Source organism: Canis aureus, chromosome 5 (assembly GCF_053574225.1).
Source record: "Canis aureus isolate CA01 chromosome 5, VMU_Caureus_v.1.0, whole genome shotgun sequence".
NCBI classification, from domain to species: Eukaryota; Metazoa; Chordata; class Mammalia; order Carnivora; family Canidae; genus Canis; species Canis aureus.
Genome location: NC_135615.1, coordinates 51082017 through 51105091, shown reverse-complemented (window position 1 = coordinate 51105091; position 23075 = coordinate 51082017). Strand labels below are relative to the sequence as shown.

At 35.7% G+C, this 23075-nt stretch overlaps 1 protein-coding gene across 1 annotated transcript in view; it reads right to left on the bottom strand.

Moving 5' to 3' along the window:
* Positions 1-23075, bottom strand: part of RNF180 (ring finger protein 180) — a 184298-nt gene that overhangs the window by 23834 nt on the left and 137389 nt on the right. Inside the window, exons 5-6 of the mRNA XM_077897978.1 lie at positions 18829-19054; positions 10895-11020 (exon numbers count right to left, since the gene is read on the bottom strand). Coding sequence (XP_077754104.1) covers positions 10895-11020; positions 18829-19054 — 352 coding nt within the window. The remainder of the gene's footprint in view (positions 1-10894; positions 11021-18828; positions 19055-23075) is intronic.

The following is a 23075-nucleotide window of genomic DNA, read 5'->3' as shown; positions in this document are numbered from 1 at the left end:
TACCAGAGTCATCTTTATTATGTTTCAACAGTTTAACTTTGTGTAGTTTATTGTGCAGGGTAGTTAGGGAAAGCAGTGGTATTAGGGAAAGCAATTAAAATTGTCAGCTCAGGGCCAAGGTCAGATGCAGCCACCCTCTCTTACCATGAGAATCTGTCTCTAGTGCTAATTTCAGATGCCTGGTGGTCAGTGGGTGGGTTTTAAATTTATGTGCATATGCATACATTTATGTTATATATCCAAGTGTTTGTAAATGAAGGTAGTATTTTTTTCCAACATCCAACTTCATATGGAATTAATAAAGCAATTTCTATACAAGCAAAACAATAAAGTGGATGACATTTGTGTGAGTATGTGTGCATATTGAGAGAAAGAGTGAGAATGAAAGTGCTGGTAGTTTTTAAAATAAGAGCTATGGAATGGTGATGGTTGAACAAAATGTATGATCTATATTACAATTCATTTGGATCATAACTCATTTCTTAAAACAGAAAAGATTTCTAATTTTGAATCCAATGCCTAACCAAACTATTCTGCCTTAGAGACCATGGATTCAGTGACCCAACACCAGAATAACACTGGGTCATGCGAAAAGGGATGGAAATTTTCTAAATAAATGTGAGCTAACAGTTTACACCTTTTATCGGGTACTAGTTGAAGACATGACTCTGTCAATTTTAGTCCTTTCCCCTTGGAAACTGCTTTTTCTAGACATTTCATCCTCAGTTTATTAGTATCCAGTTTCCAATTGGCATGGTTTCCAGTCTTCTTACTATCTCTGAAACAGGAGACTATCTCTGAAACTATCTCTGAAACAAGAACAAAAGCAACCTAGAAACCAGGTTCCATAAGGAATGTGAATACTTCGCCTGTGGAATGAAGACTTGCAAAGGACATCAAATGTGTCTTTGTATATTATAAGAACAGTCACATGAAGCAAGATTAAGACATACCTGAACCAATAAAAGAAAACTGTGAGAAGGGAGATTTTATTCAAAACAGAAATTTGCCTGATAGAGTTGTTAAAATGTACAAACTTGCTTTTTCAGGTAGTGAGCTCCCTGACATTGCATGTGATAAGAAAAACATAGAAGTCTGTCACTGAGTGTGATTGTTGATGCTATTTGTGTACTGTTTGGAGCAGTTATGTATCCTCTCTAGCTTCTTATAATCTATGCTTTACATTTTAGTGGGAATGCATGTAAATACTTGTTTTTAAAGTAGTCTATGATATTGTCAGGCTTTGATACTTGGTTGGCTTTTGCAATAAATTTAAAACTCCCGAGTAAATCCTACATCAGGAACAGGGTCTGATTTTGCCCCTGGAAAATCAATAAAAAGGAAAAGAATCACTGGAATTTGTAAGCCCTTTCAAAAAATTGTTAATAAAATTCTTCCAGTTTCAGAGGAAACATAAAGGTTAATGCACTTTCTGCTATAAGGCATCACCGAGTCTGGCATATTTGAAAATTTCCTTGACTTACCCCCAACTTTCTGAGAAGGCAGATTTCTGGGTTATATTCAAACTCCTGCTGTTCGAGCATGTACTGTTTTGTTTTCTATTATGGATAGGCATTCTTTTCCATGTGGGTATTCCTTATTTATATTGAACATGTATAAACTTGCAGAATTATTCTAACACCTTTGCATAAAATTATGAACAAATAAAATAATTCCCCAGGCTTTTACAAGAAATGAATGAATTGTCATAAATAGATCTCAGATGCCTGAAATTCACCTCCATGGTTTGTATCTGCCAGAAAAAATAAGACATAGATTTATAAATCATCACTTTTTTTTTCATTTCTTTGACTCGAGTATATTCAGAAAAAAAATCTACATGGAACTTTTTCTTTTCTGCAAAAGATCTTGGTAAAACCTCTTCATTAGTTAGCTTTACATGTATATTTATGTGAAAGTGTTTTCTTAGGGAACCACCCATCATGGAATAGCTGGAAATCATGTTAACAGGATACTGATAAACTGAGGATACAATGCCTGGAAATGGTACACACTTCAGATAAGAGAACAAAGACTGACTAGTTGCACTAGTTCCTGAGAAGAGACATAAAGTGCTAGCTCATATTTATCTAGAATATTTCCATTCCTTTCCACATTACCCATTTTATAATATAAAATATGAATTTGTAGGAAGAAAAACATTTAAAACATGTCTGCTTTGATCTGTCCACAGAAACTTGGCAGGCCAGAAAAAAGTGGCATGAAATATTCAATGTGCTGAACGGTAAAAATATGCAGCCAAGAATACTTTATTCAGCAAGGCTGTCATTCAGAATAGAAGGAGAGAGAAAGAGTTCCTCAGACAAACAAAAACTAACGGGGTTTGTAGCCCTGCAAGATATATTGAGTAGGGGAAAATAAGAACAAAAGCAATAAACTCTAGAAAGAAACAGAAAATATCACCAGAAACACCAACCTTACAGGTGACACAATAGTACTGATTCTTATCAATTCTTATCAATTCTATCAATTCTTATCTTATTCTTAAGAATCAGTACTATTGTGTACAATTACTCTGAATGCAAATGGGCTAAATGCTCTAATCAAAAGTACAAGGTATCAGAATGGATAAAAAACCAAGACCTATCTATACACTGTCTACAAGAGACTCATTTTAGAACAATGGACAGATTATCTAAATAGAAAATCAACAAGCTAATGGCTTGAATGGCTAAAATGGCTTTGAATGACACACTGGACCAGACAGATTTAACAGATATAATCAGAACATTTCATTCTAAAGTAGCAGAATATACATTCTTCTCAAGTGTACATGGAACATTTTTCCGGAAAAGATCACTTGGTGGGTCAAAACTCAGCCTTCAACAAGTACAAAAAAACTGAAGTCATACCATGCATATGTCCAGACCACAACACTATGAAACTTGAAGTCAACCATAAGAAAAAAATTGGAAAAGGATGCCTGGGTGGCTCAGCAGTTGAGCATCTACCTTTGGCTCAGGGCATGATCCCGGTTCCAGGATTGAGTTCCACATTGGGCTCCCTGTGAGGAGCCTGCTTCTCCCTCTGTCTGTGTCTCTGCCTCTCTGTGTCTCTCATGAATAAATAAATAAAATATTGAAAGAAAAAGAAAAAAAATTGGAAAGACCACAAATACATGAAGGTTAAAGCATATCCTACTAAAGAATGAATAGATTTAATCAGAAAATTAAAGAAGTGATTTTAAACAAATATATGGAAGCAAACACAAATGAAAATGATGCATGCAAAGGCAGTCCTGAGAGGGAAGTATGCTGCAATACAGGCCTACTTCAAAGGAGGAAGAAAAGTCTCAAATACACAAGCTAACCTTACACCTGAAGGAGCTAGAAGAATGGCAAATGAAGCCTAGTCAGCAGAAGAAGGGAAATAATGAAGAATAGAGCTGAAATAAAAAATATAAAAACAGAAAAAAAACAGATCAATGAAACTAAGAGCTAGTTCTTGAAAGAATTAATATAATTGATAAACCCCTAGCCAGACTTAACAAAGAGAAAAGAGAAAGGACCCAAATAAAATCAGAAACAAAAGAGGAGAGATCACAACCAACACCATAGAAATACAAATAATTCTAGGAGAATATTATGAAAAATTATATGCCAACAAATTGGGCAATCTGGAAGAAATGGACAAAATCCTAGAAACATACACACTACCAAAGCTGAAACAGGAAGAAACAGAAAATTTGAACACACCCATAACCAGCAAAGAAATTGAATCAGTAATCAAAAATCTCCAACAAACTTAAAACAAGGGCTATATGGCTTTCCAGACACAGGAAATGTCTTTCCAGATGTTAAATGTCTTCTAGACATTTAAATAAGAATACCTATTATTCTTAAATGTCCCCCTCCCCCCAAAAAATGGAAGAAACATTTCCAAACTCATTCTACAAAGCCAGCATTACCTTGATTCCAAAACCAGATAAAGACTTCACTAAAAAGGATAATGCTAGGGCAATATCCCTGATGAACATGGATGCAAAAATCCTCAACATGATACTAGCAAATCGAATCTAGTGATACATTAAAAGAATTATTCACTACAATCAATTGGGACCTATTCCTGGGCTGCAGGATTGGTCCAGTATTTGCAAATCAATCAACATAATATACCACATTAAAAAAAGAAAGGGTAAGAACCATATCCTCTCAATTGATACAGAAGAAGCATTTGACAAAGTACAGCATCCACTCTTCATAAAAACCAACAAAGTAGAGATAGAGGGAACATACCTCGACCTTATAAAGGCCACATATGAAGGATCCACAACTAATATCCTCCTCAATGGAGAAAAACTGAGAGCTTTTCCCCTTACAATCATCAGGGACAAGATAGGGATGTCCACCCTCACCATTGCTATTTAACATACTTGAAGTCTTAGCCTCAGCAATCAGACAGTAAAAATAAATAAAAGGCATCCAAACTAGGTAGGAAGAAGTCACAGTTTCACTCTTTACAGATGAGATGATACTCTGTAAAAACCTAAAAGACTCCACCAAAAATTTGCAAGAACTAACACATGAATTTGGCAAAGTCACAGGATACAAAATCAACATACAGAAATACATCGCAATTCTATACACCAATAATGAAGCAGCAGAAAAAGAAACCAAGGAATCAATCCCATTTACAGTTGTACCAAAAACCATAAAATACCTGGGAATAAACCTAACCAAAGAGGTAGAAGATCTATACTCTGAAAACTACAGAACACTTATGAAAGAAATTGAAGAGGACACAAAGAAATGGAAAAACAGTCTATGCTTGAGGATTGGAAGAACAAATACTGTTAAAATATTTATACTACTCAAAGCAAACTAGACATGTAATGCAATCCCCATCAAAATACCACCAGTATTTTTCTCAGAGCAAGAACAAACAATCCTAAAATCCCTATGGAACTACAAAGACCCTGAATAGCCAAAGTAATCCTGAAAAAGAAGAGTGAAGCTGGGGACATCATGATTCTAAACTTCAAGCTATATTACAAAGCTATAGTTATCAAGATAGTATAGTACTGGCACAAAAACATATAGATCAATGAAACAGAATAGAAAACCCAGAAATGGACCCATAACTATATGATCAATTAATCTCTGATAAAGCAGGAAAGAATAGCCAATGGGAAAAAGTTTCTTCAACAAATGGTGATGGGAAAACTGGACAGCCACAGGCAGAAGAATGAAACAGAAACAGTTTCTTATATCATACACAAAAATAAATTTAAAATGGATGAAAGACCTAAATGTGAGACAGAAAACCATCAAAATCCCAGAGGAGAACACAGGTAGTGACCTCTTTAACCTTGGCATAGCAACTTCTTACTAGACACACTGCCAGAAGGAAAGGGAAACAAAAGCAAAAACGAAGTATCGGGACTTCATCAAGATGAAAAGTTTCTGTAGAGCAAAGGAAACAATCAACAAAACTAAAAGGCAGCCTATAGAATGAGAGAATATATTTGCAAATAACATTTGATAAAGGTTTAGTATCCAAAATCTATAAAGAACTTATAAAACTCAACCCTCAAAACCCAAATTATCCACTAGGAAATGGGCAGAAGACACGAAGAGACACTTTTCCAAAGAAGACATCCAGATGGTTAACAGATCCATGAAAAGATGCTGAACGTCACTCATCATCAGGGAAATACAAATCAAAACCTCTATGAGATACCACCTGACACCTATCAGAATGGCTAAAATTAACAACACAGGAAACAACAGATGTTGGTGAGGATGCAGAGAAAGGGGAACCCTCTTGCACTGTTCTTGGGAATACAAACTGTTGCAGCTGCTCTAGAAAACAGTATGGAGGTTCCTCAAAAAGTTAAAAATAAAACTACCCTACAACTCAGCAACTGCACTGCTAAGTACTTATCCAAGGTATACAAAAATACAGCTTTGAAGGGGTACATGCACCCTGATGTTTAATAGACCATTGTCAACATTAGCCAGACTATGAAAAGAGCCTAAATATCTATTGACTGATGAATGGATAAGGAAGATATAGTGCGTGTATGTATGTATATACAAAATGGAATATTACTCAGGCATCACAAAGAATGGAAATTTGCAATTTGCAATGACATGAATGGAGCAAGAGGGTATTATGCTAAGTGAAATAAGTCACTTAGAGAAAGATAAATACCATATGATTTGTGGAATTTAAGAAACAAAACATCTGAACATATGGGAAGGAAAACACAGAGGGAGGGAAGCAAACCACAAGAGACTCTTAATGACAGAGAACTAACTGAAGGTTGATGGAGGGAGGGAGGTGGGAGATAGGCTAAGTGGGTGATGGGTATTAAGGGGGGTGCTTGTTATGATGAGCACTGGGTATTACATGTAAGTGATGAATCACTAAATTCTACTCCTGAAATCAGTATTATAATATGTTTTAACTACCTAGAATTTAAATAAGAATTTGAAAAGAAAAAAAAATTCTGCTTGACTCATCAATATTTCCAATATACCACTTAATAGGATAAAGGGAATAGGTCTATTCTAGTAGAACATGGCTGAATGAATTCTGTAAAAGTTTATATGAGCTTTATTCACTGATACTAAGAAAGCAATGAGGCTGAAAAGCAGAAAGAAAAAAGATTAATAAAAAAAAGTGAGAATGGGTTAAGGAAACTGTGACATTATTAAGAGTAATAACATCTACATTATAGGGATCCCAAAGGGAGAAGAGAGAGAGAAATGGGGTTATGAAACTTATCTAAAGAAAAAAAAATAGCTGAAAATTTCTTTGATATCCTGGTCTAGAGAGTACAGGGAGTCCCTAACAAGATGAGCTCATAACTATACCAAGACACATTAACAGTAAAAATGACAGAAAGTAATGATAAAGAGAATTTTAAAACCATTATGAGAAGTGTGCCTGGGTGGCCCAGTTGGTTTAGCATTCAACTCTTGGTTTCTGCTTAGATCATGATCTCATGGGTCATGAGATCACACCTCCCATTAGGCTCTATTCTCAGTAAGGGGTGTGCTTGAATTCTCTCCTCTGCCCCTCCCCCCATCATGTGGATGCACTCTCACAAATAAATCTTAAAAAAAAAAAAAAAGAGCAGTAAGAGAAAATAGTTACATACAAGGGAAACCCCATAAAGCTACTTTTTAGCAGAGACTTTGCAAGCCAGAAGGGAGTAGCATGATATATTCAAAGTGCTGAAGGAAAAAAAATATACAACCAAGAATCCTCTTGGTTAGAGCAGAACCGTCAAATCAATATGTTGTACACCTGAAACTAATAGAACATTGTAGTTCACCTATACTTAATTTTAAAAAGTACAGTTTTGGCAAAGAATTAGGACAAGAGAAACAAATAAGGACCTCAGAAACAGGCTCACATACATGGAAATATAAATTATGACAGACTTGTGTACATCAGTGGGGAAACGAATTATTTTCAATAAATCGTGAGTAAAAAAGATTAAATGGGAAGAAATCCCAAGGTAATTGGATCCCTACCTACAATATAGCAAAGCAAACAATAAAACCCTCACAAAATTCAAAAAACAACAACACAAGTCTATTCCAAATATTTTTAAACTATTTGAAAAATACCAGGAGGATATCTTTTTGATATTGGGGAAAGAGAAGAATTTCATAAGGCAGGTAATACAGACCAGAAAGATGGTGAAACAAACACAAAGCCATGATTTATTAAAATATACTGTAAAGACAAAAAACAAACCACAACTGGGAGATGGTAGCTACTATTTATACAACTAAGAGAAAAAGAAGTCACCAGAAAATATTTTAAAACTCTCAAAAATTAATAAGAAAAATATAATCAACAGGGAAATGAACAAATTTATATAGGGATTTCACAGATGAAGAAACTCAATTGTCAATATGCATATAAAGCTGTGTTTATTCCCCATTAGTGATTAGGAGATTGAAATTAAAAACCCAATGAGATACCATTTTATACCTATCAGACTGGAAAAATCTAAAGGCCTGAAAATATCAAATGTGATAGACAAAGGTGATGATAAATCAGTACGTTCAGGAAACTGGTTTGGTTTAGGTAATAAAGTTAAAAACGTACCTTTCTTATGACCTAGTAGTTTTCTATTGGCATTTATTCTAGAGGAATTTTACCTTATTTATTTATTTATTTATTTATTTATTTATTTATTTATTTTTATTAAAAAAAATTTTTTTAAAGATTTATTTACTTATCTATGATAGAAAGAGAGAGAGGCAGAGACACAGGCAGAGGGAGAAGCAGGCTCCATGCAGGGAGCCCGACGCAGGACTTGATCCCAGGACTCCAGGATCACACCCTGGGCCAAAGGCAGGTGCTAAACCACTGAGCTACCCAAGGATCCCCAATTCTAGAGGAATTTTAAACGTGAAAAGAATGTTGATAGGAGCACTGTTTGTAGTAACAAAAAACGGAATAACTCTATTGTTCATCAACAGGAGAATGGATTAACTGTGCCATGGTCATATAATGGACTATAGTATAGCAATAAAAATAAATGACTATTGCCCATGCTTACTGAAATGGATGGATCCAAGAAACATAATGCTGAGCGACCAAGCAAATGCAGAGGAATATATATCCTGTTAGCACTACAGAAATTCAAGAACAAGCAAGATTAAATAATACTGATTAAATATACTTATATACTTGTATACTTGTACAGAGAGATGATAATGCAAAATTCAGGGGAACAGGATGGGAACAAAGAAGGACAGAAGGTGATTCAGGAATACCGATACATGAGAAGTCTGGTTAATGACTAAAATCCCATGTAGGGTTTTTCAGGCCTGACCTTAGGCAGTCACAGATGCTTTACCTGGCTGGCCTCACAGGACAAACTGCCCTGAGGTCTCCCTGGCCTGTGATGCTCCTTCACATATTACATACCTATGCCTAGCACCTGCATTCCTAGGTTCTTTATCTGAAGCCTTGGTCAAAGGACTTCTTCAGGTGCCTCTACTGTGGCCTCTTTAAAGAGGCAGAACAAGGAACCTTTTCCACCCACTCTGAATTCGTAATTAGTACTCAGGGCTATTCTGCTCATAGGCGTTTGTCATCCTGCCCACCTTTCCTCTCCATGCTCCCACCCTGCCCCGACCCTTGGTGCTCACAAAACTGCCAGTGCCTTTTGTTTGGGGATCCCTCAACAGTGAAATGACACCTACATCTGCGCCGATCCCCCAACCCTGGACTAGTGCACTGTTCCTAAAGGGAAAATGCAATGGGATTGAGGGGCATCAGCATTTCCTCCAGTTTTAGACTTCTGTTTATAGCACTGCACCAAGCGATCAAAGGCTTAACTCTTTCATTTCTGAGGCTCAGCTTTTGTTTAGCTCAGCAGACTCTTGACAGTAATATATTTCTTTCTGTTTTTTTTTTTTTTTGAAAGTAATGTATTTCTTAAGTTAGGCTGTGTAATAAAGCTACTTTGAACCTCCTCCGTAAAACTTATAACAACTTAAGTTCCGTGGAATCATTTGGGGAGGACAAATATGAAATCACAAAGAAGCAAGTGTCTAAATCATAGCTTTAGTATCTCAGGATACAGAAAGGTGAAGGAAGTTGTGAGGTTATCAGAAAACTGCATCATTCTTTTTAAAATCTGGGTGTACAGTAGAAGGGCACAATGGAATCTTTTAAAGCATATAATTCTTTTTATAAATTTTCTCTTTTTTGTTACAAAAAATTTCAAGTAAGCTTGATTTTCTTGCATTTGCTTTCATATTCTGTTTAAATGTATCTATACCAAATCCGTGGATGAGTTTCTACAGTTAATTACTATTTCATAAAATAATACACATTTATAAAATGTCTTTAAACTATTTTCTTTATTCAAACTACTGTATAAAGTTATATTTGTCCTTAAAATACTTTCTTCATACCTCATGGGTTTCATAAATCATCTTATTTTTTTGCCTCAACCACATAGGCTCCATTTCTGTCTCTTTTCGGTTTATGTCATTGCAGTACTGATTTTTTTTTAGGTCTTATGTAGAAGCCTCCCCCCATCCTGGCTTCCTGAAGATCAGAGTTCCCCATATCTGAAGCTTTCCAGACTCTATAATATCACAAGTGGTAAATGCTAAAACTGCACAGTAATTCATGTTCTGGCCATGATTTTTATAAAAGGAGAAATTATATAGTATGTCCATATTGTATGATTATCTTTTTACAGTAACAAATTCTCAAAAGTGAAAAAAGGTATTAGAGATTGCTTTGTCCTTATTTTGATAATTCCCTATATCCGTATAGTACAATTAGTTATATTTAGGATGTACTTTCACATTTGTTCATTTGATCCTTGCAACTATATTAATTAGGCTGCACATATATACATACTTTATATATGAGAAAACATAAACAGAACAATCGGTTCCTATGACACCTCTGAGGTCATTCATCTAGTCAGACCTGAACCCAGAAATTGGATTCCTATTCCAGTACCTCTAAAACACTCTGTACACCTAGGCTCTGCTATTTTCTACTTGTCTTAAACTTGTGGGACAACTATAAAATATTAAAACTAGATAAACTTACCTGTAATAATGAAATATTCAGAATCTTTATAAAGAACACTAGTGCTTTTGTCAAATCTGTCACTTTTGAGATGAATTTCATTATCTACATATTAAACATTATTGATCGCAAGGCAGAGTAAATTTAATCATGTGTTCCTCTCAAATTTTGTTCTTATTCTATACTTTGTATTTTCTTCATATACATATGGAAGCTTTTAGCAAGAAGATACTCAGCAAAATCTTCACTGAAAACTTACCGATGCAGAATTATGTTTCTACAAACATTTTAGTTAAAAAAAGAGACCCTGGACAAAGTTACCAGACTTTTTTTGCATTAGTTTCCTTACCTCCAAAAAGATGGAATGCTTTTCTGCAGCTTGGTAGGGGCCATTTTGCAGAGCTGGATTTCTGAAAGCTTTGTTTTATTTTCAAATATTCTTTAGGAAAGAATGTTTTTGTGGCATTGTTCAGTTCTAGAGTAAAGAAAACAGAAGATTTAAATGTTAATTTGAGTAAAAGGGCAAAACTATGAAAAATTACTATTGCAGTATTTCGATAATAAATTCAGACCTCTTTAAGAAAGAAGACAAAAGTGGAGTCAACTTTGTAATTTTAACTCAAGCAAACATAATTTCCCCCAAATTCACATTTGATGGGAACTTTGATGTACCTACACATAGAATATATATCTCCTAGTTTGTTCCTACATCATTTGCTATATCAGATACAGCCAAGAATGAGACACAGTCCCTGTCCTCAAGAAGACTAGAGATGAAAAGATGGAAACAAACAGGCAGACAAAGATGGGAAAAATGTGTTCTAGGTATAGCGACAGAACAACTTGAGTGCAATCATGGTTCAGGAGTGATGATGAAAAGGAAAAACTTTTTTGCACTTTTTCTTTCTTTTTTTTTTAACCCTTCAAGCCCAGGAGAAATCTGCTAGTATTATAAGACTTTCACAGGTTAAAGCCTTTACCCAAGATTTCACCTCAAGCAGTGGTGTTCGCTTTGTATTTACTGAGGTTCTTTAATGACTTTGGAGCACTGAACAAATCATTTTAGTAACTGTTTCATCAGCCAAGAGTAAATAGTTCACTCTCTGCTAGAAGAATAATAAAGTTAGGAGGAGATTCAGTAAATTAAGCCCAGTTTAACCATCACATTTACTGAGGTTTTATACTATGATAAAGACAAAACGTTAAGTACTTTATATTGTGATGATGCATACCATTATTATTTTGTATGTAAAGTCACATTTTAAGATTAAGAGGAAGGCTTCTGACAGGGGTATATTGCTGGATCCTCAAAAGGTTATCACAGCATCCATTCCTGGTTTCAAGAAACCATAATTCTGTGTTCTGTGTGAAAAGAAATCAGGTTCCATCTTCCCTGCCCACTACAGCACAGTCAGTACTATAGTCTGGTTTATAATTTTTAAAAACTGTCAAAGTCACACATATCTGTGGTTTAAAAAATCCAACAGGGCAAAAACAAAACAAAATGAAACAACAATGATCTGTTCCACTTCTTATTTCTGTCTCCACTTCCAATCCCTAGGGACTGTTTAAGTGTTTCTGTTTTCAGTTTTTTTCTGGAGACTAACCTCCTTAAGTGAAAGTCAGTGGTTTTCAAGACTTGGTTTGCAAAGCACAAGCAATATGTGAAATGATTTTGGGTGAGATTGCATAAAAAGTTTTAAACATGACAAAGTTACCTATTTAATGTGTATTAGATGAAATGTATAAACTAGATCAAACAAATTCACAAATAGATCGCTAAGGATGAGGCTAATGTAAGTAAGGAAACAAGTCTTGATACAAAGAAAATTCTTAAGAACAAATAATTCAGGTGGTACATGGATACAGTAAAAATTGTAAAAATGGTACCACATGGGTGCTTCACATGGGCACAAAAGGAGTTTCACCAGGAGAGTTAAGGTCTCTTGCAAATGGCACTTTCTTGCCCCTCTTACACAGATGCTAAGTAAGCATTGCTTATGAAGCCCTAAAGATTTTAAGACAGTTTGTGGATTTTCACTGAGTATGAGAAAAGCTGCTCTAAATATGCTTACTTTGATATTTCTTTTTTATAATAAAAAATTTATTTCCACATTTTAAAGCCTAAGGATGACTGCACCAGAAAACATGGCATAGTCAGATACTCTTACCGACAAAAAGAACGAGTTTGGATTTCTGGTTCCATGACTATTCTGTACAAGCCAAACGAACAAACAAAAAAGAGTGGAGGCATGGATGGACAGAAGAACAAAACCACTATTAGCATAAGAGTGAACAGACCAGACTTACTGGTGGAGAATAAGAGGAAGTGTGAAATGCTCTTAATGGAAATAGGGATAATAGACCAAGACCATAATAGACTGTCACAGTGGGTAAAAAGAGAAGTGTGATATTCTTTTGGATGAGCTGCATGTCCTGGATAAAGCCCAGCAGGACATGAGAATGTCAGACAGAACACAGAATAATCCTTCACTGTGTAGGACTGGCCCAAACACTCTAGAATATCTGTCATCACTGCCCCCACTGACTAGATGCCAGGATCATCCTCCAATTATTGAGACAGCCAAAATATCCTGGTGAAAAATCATAGGTCTTTTCCACACTTAAAGTCCTAGATTAGCTTAAATGTCATTTCCTTATTTAGTTAGGGACTTCTATACACAAGGTAGAATTTAATTTTTTTTCCCCAATGGAGTTCACCAGTTTATCTGCTCATCAGCACCTACTTCTACTAAGTAAAGACACAAGAGTAGTGCATATGGCAGCAGGGGCATCAAAAGAGAGCCGGAGTTTGATGGGTGAAAATAGTGGAACAAGAGCAGGAGTCCTTCCAGCTGAGGTTTGGTGCATGTGAACAGGGACGAGGGATGGCGCTGAGTGATTTCACAGTTAGGGAATAGGTTATACTGATCCTGTGGCTCCCTTTGCAATACCTGAGACACTCCCATTGATGATATAACCATGGGTTAGGATCCCTGAACAATGGTTAGAGGTCTGTAGTAGGATTGCCTACAGGAGGATCCTCCAGTCAATCCACAATGGGGGAAGTGCCTGGCTTGGTTTGAAGGCTTCAGTCAGAAAGGCAATTCAAGAAAATATGATACCTTCCCTCACAATGAAACCATGATATCTTTGCCTGGGGTATTCCTCCTCTGTCACCTGGATGACTCCCACTCCACCTAATGCCTGTAAACCACAGCCTTTGCCTGTCCTTGGCCTGCTGATTTGAGGTGGCCTGTAGATACTGTTATGAAGCATACAGCACCTCCCTGAATAGACCTAGCATTGGGGTGCTGCTGCTGGGTCTGAAAGGATGTGGTGAGGTTGTCAGTCAATGAATGGGAAGGGTCTCACCTATTCAGACGTCTTATTCCTCAGACCTGCCTACACTGGTGTCCTTCCCATATTCAAAGATAAAAGCACTCTAATTAATTTAGGACACACTAGAACTTTTCCCAATCTCATAGGAAGCTTAGAGTCTGCCTTGTCCAAACTTATCCTTCTTTTTCCCAAAGTGACTTCACCATTTTATATTTTAACAAAAAACACACAAGTTCCAATTTCTCCATATCCTTGTCAATATCTGTTACTGTCTTTGTGATTGTAGCCATCCTAGTGAGTGTGAAGTGATATCAGAGTTTTGATTTGCAACTAACTAATGATGTTGAGCATTTTAAAATATGTGTATTGGCCATTTTTCATCTTCTCTGGAAAAGTGTCTATTCAAACTCTTTGCCCATTTTGAAATTGGGTTTTCTTTTTATTGTTGAGTTGTAAGAATTCCTCCTATATTCTGGATACTAAGTTCTTGTCACATATGTATTTTATAAATATTTTATTTCACTCTGTGATTATCTTTTCACTTTGTTGATAATATCCTTTGAAGCACACAAGTTTTCAACTTTGATAAAGTTTGATTTGTCTGTTTTTTCCCTTGGTTGTTTGTGTGATTTAGGTGTCACATTTAAGAAATTATTGCCTAATCCAATTTCAAAAATTTTTCACCTATGTTTTCATCTAAGAGTTTTATATCTTTAGCTCTTACATTTAGGTTTTTATTTCATTTTAATTAGTGTGTGTGCATGTGTGTGTGTGTAAATAGTGTAAGGTAAGGTTCCAAAGTCACATTTCTTTGTGTGTGGGTATCCAAATGCTACAGGGTCTTGGTGTTCTTCCTGAGAATAGTGGTATATATTAGATTAAAAAACTAAGTGCTTCTCTATTTTCTGTATCCTTAGAGAACCATTTCCAGAGGCCTTAATTTAAAAGCATCATTTTCATCAGTTAAATGGTGGTTTTGCTCGGGTGAGGATTGAGCCTCTCATACCACCCTTCCAGAAACCTCTTTACTATTTATTATCTTTAAATAATGTTGACTTCCATCTAAGAGGATTTAGGTCTTTTCATACTATCTTCTTTCCTTTTAACCTCTCAAGATTTTGTGAATCATACTATCATTTTTAGTTTCTTTGTTGACTACCTTTATTCATATGCTTTTATTGGTTAGGATACTCTTGGTTGAAATTAACAGAAAATTTACTCAAACTGTATTAGTTAATTCATAAAATTAATATTTAATGGAACTAGAAATCCGTAGGGTGGGCTTCAAAGCTGGCTGACTTAGCAGTTAAACAATGCCATTAAGACCCTACATTCTTTCCTTCCTCAGTTCTGCCATCCAAAATAAAGGCTTCATACTAAGCTGATTCCCCACTTACTCATAAGACCGTTGTCAATAGCTACGCCTGTTAGACACTTTCTTGTTTATGTCATGGGAGAGAGAGGGCTTCTTCTCCATCTCATCTCTTGAGAGTGGTAAAGACAAACTTTCTTTTCATCTCATTGGTCAGAACTGGACCACATGCTGAATTGTGAACCAATCACTGGCAAAGGGGATAGGTTAACAAGGAGTCAAGGGGGGGGGGGGGGCGATCTGCTACCCAGAAGCCACTTGGTCTATGTTGGGGGAGCTGAATAATACTCAGGCTAAAATCATTTTGATGAAGTATACTCTATGGAATAAATCTGGGGGAATCTCATTATCTCTACCCATTGAGCTACTATAACAGAATGGTCACAACCAACCCCTTATTCATTGGCCAAATATCTTCAGTACCTTTAGGAAATGATAGCTTTCCCACTCTGATCTTTGATAGTAACTATCCCCTGGTTTGTCCACAATCGGAACAGTGACTGAGATGATTCATTCACTTAATAATAACTATCAGGGTTCAGTAAGATTAAGGGAATACTCTAAGACTGTAAACTAACTTCGCCAAAGTACTACCAAAAGCATATGAAAACAGAAAAGGAAAAAAATCTCATTTACAATAGCAACAACAAAAATACACAGGCAGAAAGCTAGTAAGAATTGTGGAGAGATATTAAGAAGGAAATTTCAGGGATCCCTGGGTGGCGCAGCGGTTTGGCGCCTGCCTTTGGCCCAGAGCGCGATCCTGGAGACCCGGGATCGAATCCCACATTGGGCTCCCGGTGCATGGAGCCTGCTTCTCCCTCTGCCTGTGTCTCTGCCTCTCTCTCTCTCTCTCTCTCTCTGTGACTATCATAAATTAAAAAAAAAAGAAAAAAATAAAAAAAAAATAAGAAGGAAATTTCAGAACTTTATTGAGTGGTGATATGCCATAATAACAATCACTCAGTATTATATCAATGTCAATTAAAAATATGAACTAGCCCCACATAATTTATACTTTTAAGTCACTTTTGAATTACTAATCATACAACATAGAATAGTGTTCAGAGTAAACTAATAGGGGAGGTGCCTGCGTGGCTTAGTTGGTTAAGTGTCCAACTCTTGGTTTCTGCCCAAGTCATGATCTCAATGTCCTGGGATCCAGTCTGGCACTGGGCTCCACTCAGCAGACTCCTGCCCCCACCCCCTGCACCTGGACATGTGCGCGAGCGCGCGCGCACACACACACACACGTTCTCTCTCAAATAAATAAATAAATCTTTAAGAAAAAAAGAGTAAAGTAATGGGGGAGCGTGCCTGAGTGGCTAAGCATCTGATTCTTGGTTTTGTCTTAGGTCATAATCCAAGGTCCTGAGATCAAGCCCCTGGAAGGGCTCCATGCTCAGTGTGAAGTCTACTTGAGATTCTCTCTCTCTCCCTCTGACCCTTCCCTCACTTGCAGATGCATTCTCTTTCTCTCTCTCTAAAATGAATGAAGTCTTTTAAAAAAGAGTAAAGTAATGGTGTAGGGCAAGATAGAAATATGAATGGAAAATAACAGCTGCCAAGAAACACACATATTTTTGTAATTATTACTTTTTAAAGAATGGCAATTCAATTAGGATAGGAAAAATGGCTCATTCAACAAATGTTGAACAGAAAATGTTTACATACTTCTTTAGTGGGTATGACCTTTTAATACCTAGCTTTGAAATTAGAAATAATAAAGAGCAAGGCTGCTACATGAGACTACATAAAAATATAAAAGTTCTGTACATTCATAAAACACAATAAACATAACTAAAGTACAAATGACAAACAGGAAAATGATTTACCACATGTGACAAAAGCTGACACTAATTTTTAAAAATCTTATTGTTAATAAACAAGAAAAAGATGAATAAACCATAAGAAAAATCAGCAAAGGTCAGGGCCAGGGATTTAAAAAGAAAACAAAAGAAAACAAAAAAAAATGCCCAGAGTTTAGAGAAAATAAGCCCTTGCATAATGCTGCTTACAGTAGTTTTGGAACACAATTTTGCAACATATATATAGCTGTAAAACATACAATGACTTTTTAACTGCCAGTTCTACTTCTGGAAATCCCTTGCAAAGAAATAGAGATTGTGCAATTATTTATCCCCATATGTCAGCAAATAATAACAAATAACTAAACTAACTGTTCCATATAGTAGATAGCTTAAGTAGATCATGATATAATCACAAAAGTTTTTAAGTAAAACTAAGCAGGTTAAAAACCTTATTTATAATATAATTATATTTCTTTTTCTGTAAGAAAGATAATTAAGTACACATATATAAAATATTCTGGAAGGATACTCATTCAAGGTGGTCTTTAAATGTTAGGACTATGTACAATCTTGAGTTTATAGTTTTATCTGGATGTTCTGATTTTTCTCTAATGAAATTCAATTATGTGTATAATTTAAAAAGTTATTTCTGTAAGAAAACTAGACCATAATGTTTTGGCTACTAGCAATGTCACTTTCCCTAATTTATACTCTGGTATTTCCTCAGCTTTTATCAGAGTATACCAGAAGACACAGTGTCAGGAAACCTGATACTGCATTTGCTCTGAGGATGTTTTTGAGGACACTGACTACTCCGCTTTTCAATATGCCCTAGAAGAGAAATCACATAAAAAATTCCATTTCAACTGCCAGAAAAATGGTTGCTTATTCTTAGGAAGTGGGGTGTTTCTTTTACTGAATCATGAGAATCATATAATTGTGTACTTTTATTTTTCCTTAGGTGTCAGAATATTTAAAACCAAATACTTCATCTAATTATAGTTCCTATGTACAGTCATATGGTTTATGTATCCTGCCCATCCACATTCATCTGTAGAATGTGGAAATAGCATATTTCCCCCTAATTTTGGCACATAGTTGTGCACTCAGTAAGTATTGGCTCTGCTTACTTCTATTATTCTTCACTTTTTCTTAGCAATTCATTAGTTTTTCCTCTCTCCATTAATATGTTTTAGATAGTATGTTATATTCCATTTTTACTAATACTTAGGTAAACAAATCCTTGCTCTAGTTTTACTTTTCATTCAGGAAGACTTCAAGAACCATAAGGATGTTGAGAAGATGTGGAATGTGGAGGAAAGACAAGTTTTCCTCAGCTATTTACAGATTTACTCTCTAAGACTCCAGAGGAAATAGCAAGGGCCAAAGAATGAGTAGCAAAAAGGCAGCTATGAGGAATGAATCATCAACAGGGCTGCTTCAAATTTTAATGGAATGTCCTTGACATTGGAGATGTCTAAAACCCTTAGAATGTCTTAGAAAAGATCTCATCATAAAGTAGGAATTAGACATGAGAATCTCTTTTCATCGAGGATTCTATGATTTTCACATAGTTCTATGAATTGAGGAAGCACTGTTTTATAACATGGAGAGTAATAAATTATCCTGTATGGTTTGCAATAACGTTCTCAAAATAATTTATAATTTCTCATAATAATTTATAAAGTACCTTTAGAACTGGAACAAAACAGGAGTCAGAAAAATCAGGAAATTCTGTTAATGAAAGAGCAGAGTTACCTGTCTGGAAAAAGACTCTGGAAATAATTGTCCGACACAATGGGCAGGGAGTGCTTGCAGGATTGTCTTTGGCAAGAGTCCGTAAGCAGGGCTCACAGAAGATGTGGTGGCAAGGGTAACACATGTATGGGTTGAAATAAACATCCAGACACACTGCACAGATGTAACTTTCCTTTTCTTCTGCATATTCATTGTCATCATCTGTACTCATCTCATTATTCAAGGTCTGCAAAACAAGCAAAAATAATTTTTTCCTAGTTCAGTATGAGATTGGTTTCCTTGAGAAAGAGGACTGCCTTTATATTTTGTTAAAATGAATACAAATATTTATGAGAAGCATATAATATCTATTTCGGTGACATAGTCTAAGTGACAGAAAGGCTATCTTGCAACATGAGAAGAAACTCAAAACATACATGAAAAATCCAAAAGTCTTAATTATTCTTTTTAATATTTTTATATAATGCTAAATGCTAAACCTTACCCAAACGTATTGAAGTATACCAGTATCTATTTAACCAGAACTAGTTAAGTAAGTGTCACATATGCTAGTCCCAGGATTATAGATTCCCCATCTATCCCACTTCCCATTCTCACCAAAGCAATAAAGTGATTGTCATGAGGTTATAGAGCTTTCTATGGGCATGTGTATATGATGAAAAGTAAAGGCAACAGGATATCATTGTTAATCCTCATACCATGCATGAATTCTCTATACTTTGTCCCTTTGTGGACCTAAAGGCCCAGAAATGGCCAAAGCCTAACATATGTCAGGAAGTAGACAAGGCAAAGGGAATTGTGGTAATTCTGGGATCAGGCTTGTAGTTGGAAAATAGGATGAGTCCCTTCCCATCTCCCAAAAAGATGAGGTAAGAAAGAGGAACGAAGGAAAGAGGTAGTTCAAACATTGGCAGTATGAGGTCTGGTAACCAAATTCTTTGACTTAGTCTAACAATTTCCCCATCTGTGAGGATGATGTGAGGATGACATGAGGTAATGAACTAGATAAAGAGCATTCCATGAGATTTCAGATAACATAAACAAAGTTCAATACAGAGAGGATATGAAATAAATGTCTCTCACCAACAGAAAGCTTGTGGCTATGATCTGAACAATAATAAAGAAAATCTGCAGGAAAGGCAACAAAATCCATAATTTTTGCACATTATTGATATATAAATATTCTCTCCTAGACTTATAAGATATTTACAAAACAAAAAGTATAGGTAAATAACTAGCACTGAACTGGGCATCACACATAAAAACATCTATGGACCTAGATGCTGACTGACTTAAATTTTATTCCATGATGCTAGCTTATTCTGCTTGCTTTAGACTCTCCGGACTGTGCCTTGAGATTTGAACTAATTAACCTTGAAGAAACCCATGGCATAAAAAAACATAATTTGTAGAACCTCTTAAAGCATTTCAAATTGTGACCTAAATATTTGTGCAGTATTTTATTTCTATGAAGTACTTAGCCTCTATGTATACCACAAAAGTAACTAGACTTCAGTAAAATATACAAAGAAATAATATCTTTGTTATTGAAAAACACAATATTTTGAAAATAAACTTAAGTTTGGAAATAGAAAGTGAGGTTGCAACTATTCATCTATTATTTAAGCTAAGTGAAGCAATCCTCACAATAGAAATAACATATACAAAGACCTGTAGGGTTCACTATGTTTTAAGGAGTTAAAAGGCTTAAGAGTTTTTATTAATCCAGAAAACTGCACATATCTGCTAATTAATACTGTTATACAAGAAGACAGCAAATTACCTCAAGGATAGAATTCTACTGAGTTTTTCTCCAAATTGCAGAGATGCAGGGTTGCATAATAGTAAATTTGCTGTTGGATGGATAGTTAATTTTTTAAAAGATTTTATTTATTTATTTATGAGAGACAGAGAGGCAGAGACACAGGCAGAGGGAGAGCCAGGCCCCCTGCAGGGAGTCCGATGGGAGACTCGATCCCGAGATCACACCCGGAGCCCAAGACAGATGCTCCGCTGAGCCACCCAGGCATCCCTGGATAGTTACATTTTTCTTAAGTTTTTATTTAAATTCCCATTAGTTGGTCAATTATGTTTTAAAGATTAATTACTCATTAATGGAACAATGCCAACCTAGAAAGAGGTTTTTAATAGGTGTGTCTATGAACTCATCCTCTTCTCCTCAATATTTCAATTGTCATAGATGCAAACTCCAGAAATGTTTATCAGAAATGTAGGGGGAACGGATAGAAAGGAGAGCTGTCTAGTTAAGAGCCAAAATCTTTTCTGAAACAAGGTATGCCATTAGCAAATAATAGAAAATTGTAAATTACGCTAACCCAGTTGGCAGAGTCAAGATGAAAAAAATAACAGTCTCAATAGGTGGCTGGGCAGAAATCAAGATTGAATTTAACAGAGATACCTATAATTTCCGAATTGAAGACTCCAAAACAGGCTGCACACGTAGAAGATGAATAAAACTTAGCTAAAAGCAATTTATGTAAAAAGAGCTCGGGATTTTAACTGACTTAATGAAATTCAGTATATGATGTGGTTACTTAAAAAGCAAATTGAACACTTCAAGCACAGGACAGTGTGGGTTAATGTGTCTCTCATTGTATAAGGATCACAACACATCTGCAGTTCCTTTAAGGAACACAGACAAACTAAAGTCATCCATAGGAACACTGAGGGCCAGGGCAGCAGGACTTCTGAAACCACCTCCCTGGCAAGTGCTGTTAAAAGATAGAGGACACTCATTCAGAAAATGACATAAACAAGCGTTTGTATGAGAGTGATCCTAATTTTCCTCTGCGTAGTTTTCATGATTAGATCTAAAAACAAATGGATGTTAAAAGAAAATAGATCATAAAAGACATATCTATTTATAAACCAAAATGACATGAATCCAGCATAACCAGTTTCCTCTTACACAGCGCATGTGCCATGGAGCTAAACATTTATCTTGTATTCCCCATGAAATACGTTGGGACTTAGAAACAAGGCAATCAAAGTTGTCTTTTTCCTCAACACAAAACCCCTATGAGGTAGGTATTATTACTATCATCATTTTTTAGAACAAAGAAAAGTGAGAAACAGTGAGCTCCTCATTAACTCACACCACTCATGGTGAAGCTGGGATTTCAATCCAGCCAGTATGGATCTGGAGCAGCACTCTTCGTCACTACCACATTCTTAAGTGAGTTAATGGACTTTAAAATGTCCTACCAAATAATAAATGTTAACGGGTGATGGTTATGATGCAGGTTAAAAGAAAAAGACAAATTTAGGTAGGATCTATAGGGAAGTAAATTTTAAGGGATTGTTACTGAAATTAAAAGATGAATATAATAGGTGCCCAATGTACAACTACTCTTGGCTCCAGGGGAATTATTCTACAAAGAACCGAACACAGTCTCTCAAACTGCTTTCTAGGGGCTTCCAGTCTCAGACGAGGAGAAGATTAAACGGATAAATAATATAAAGCAATGTTTCAAAAAAAATCAGTAAAAATTAGCACAAAAATTAAGTCTATGAGTTATTAGTAATAATGACAACAAACAGCAGTGCCTTTAGTTCATTTACAATACTGTGATTACTGCTGTATTTGGCCTTATTCCTCCAACTTACTATTTTTTAAGAGTGATAGTAGGGCAGTGAATAAGAGCAAGACTCCAGAGCCTGTTTGGGCTGTGCCACTACTGTCTGTGTGACCTTATGCAAATTACTTAATTCCTTTTCCTTATTTGTAAGGTGGGGATACTAACACTACCTAACTCATAGTTGTTGAAAGGATTAAAAAAGTTAATATATATAAAGCATTCAGAACAATAGTTGGAATATGTTTGCTCTGTCATTATACTTAAGAATACTGTATTTGAGAGTTTTATATTTTTGGAAAATCGTACAGAAAGTACAAAGAATTCCCACATACACCTTTCCAACACACACACACACACACACAGTTTCACCTTCTGTCACCATTACTGATATATTACTATTAACTGAAGTCCTTGGATTATTATTTTAGTATACATGCTGCTGAGGCGAGCATGAGTCCATAGTTTGTTTACATTATGGTTCACTCTTGGTTTTGTACATTGTATGGGTTTTAACAAATGAATGTCATCTATCTGCAATTACAATATCCTATAGAATAGTTTCACTGCCCTAAAATCCCCTGTGCTCCACCTATTCATCCCTTTGACCTTGTCTCCAATCCCTTGTCAACTACTGATCTGTGTGTATAT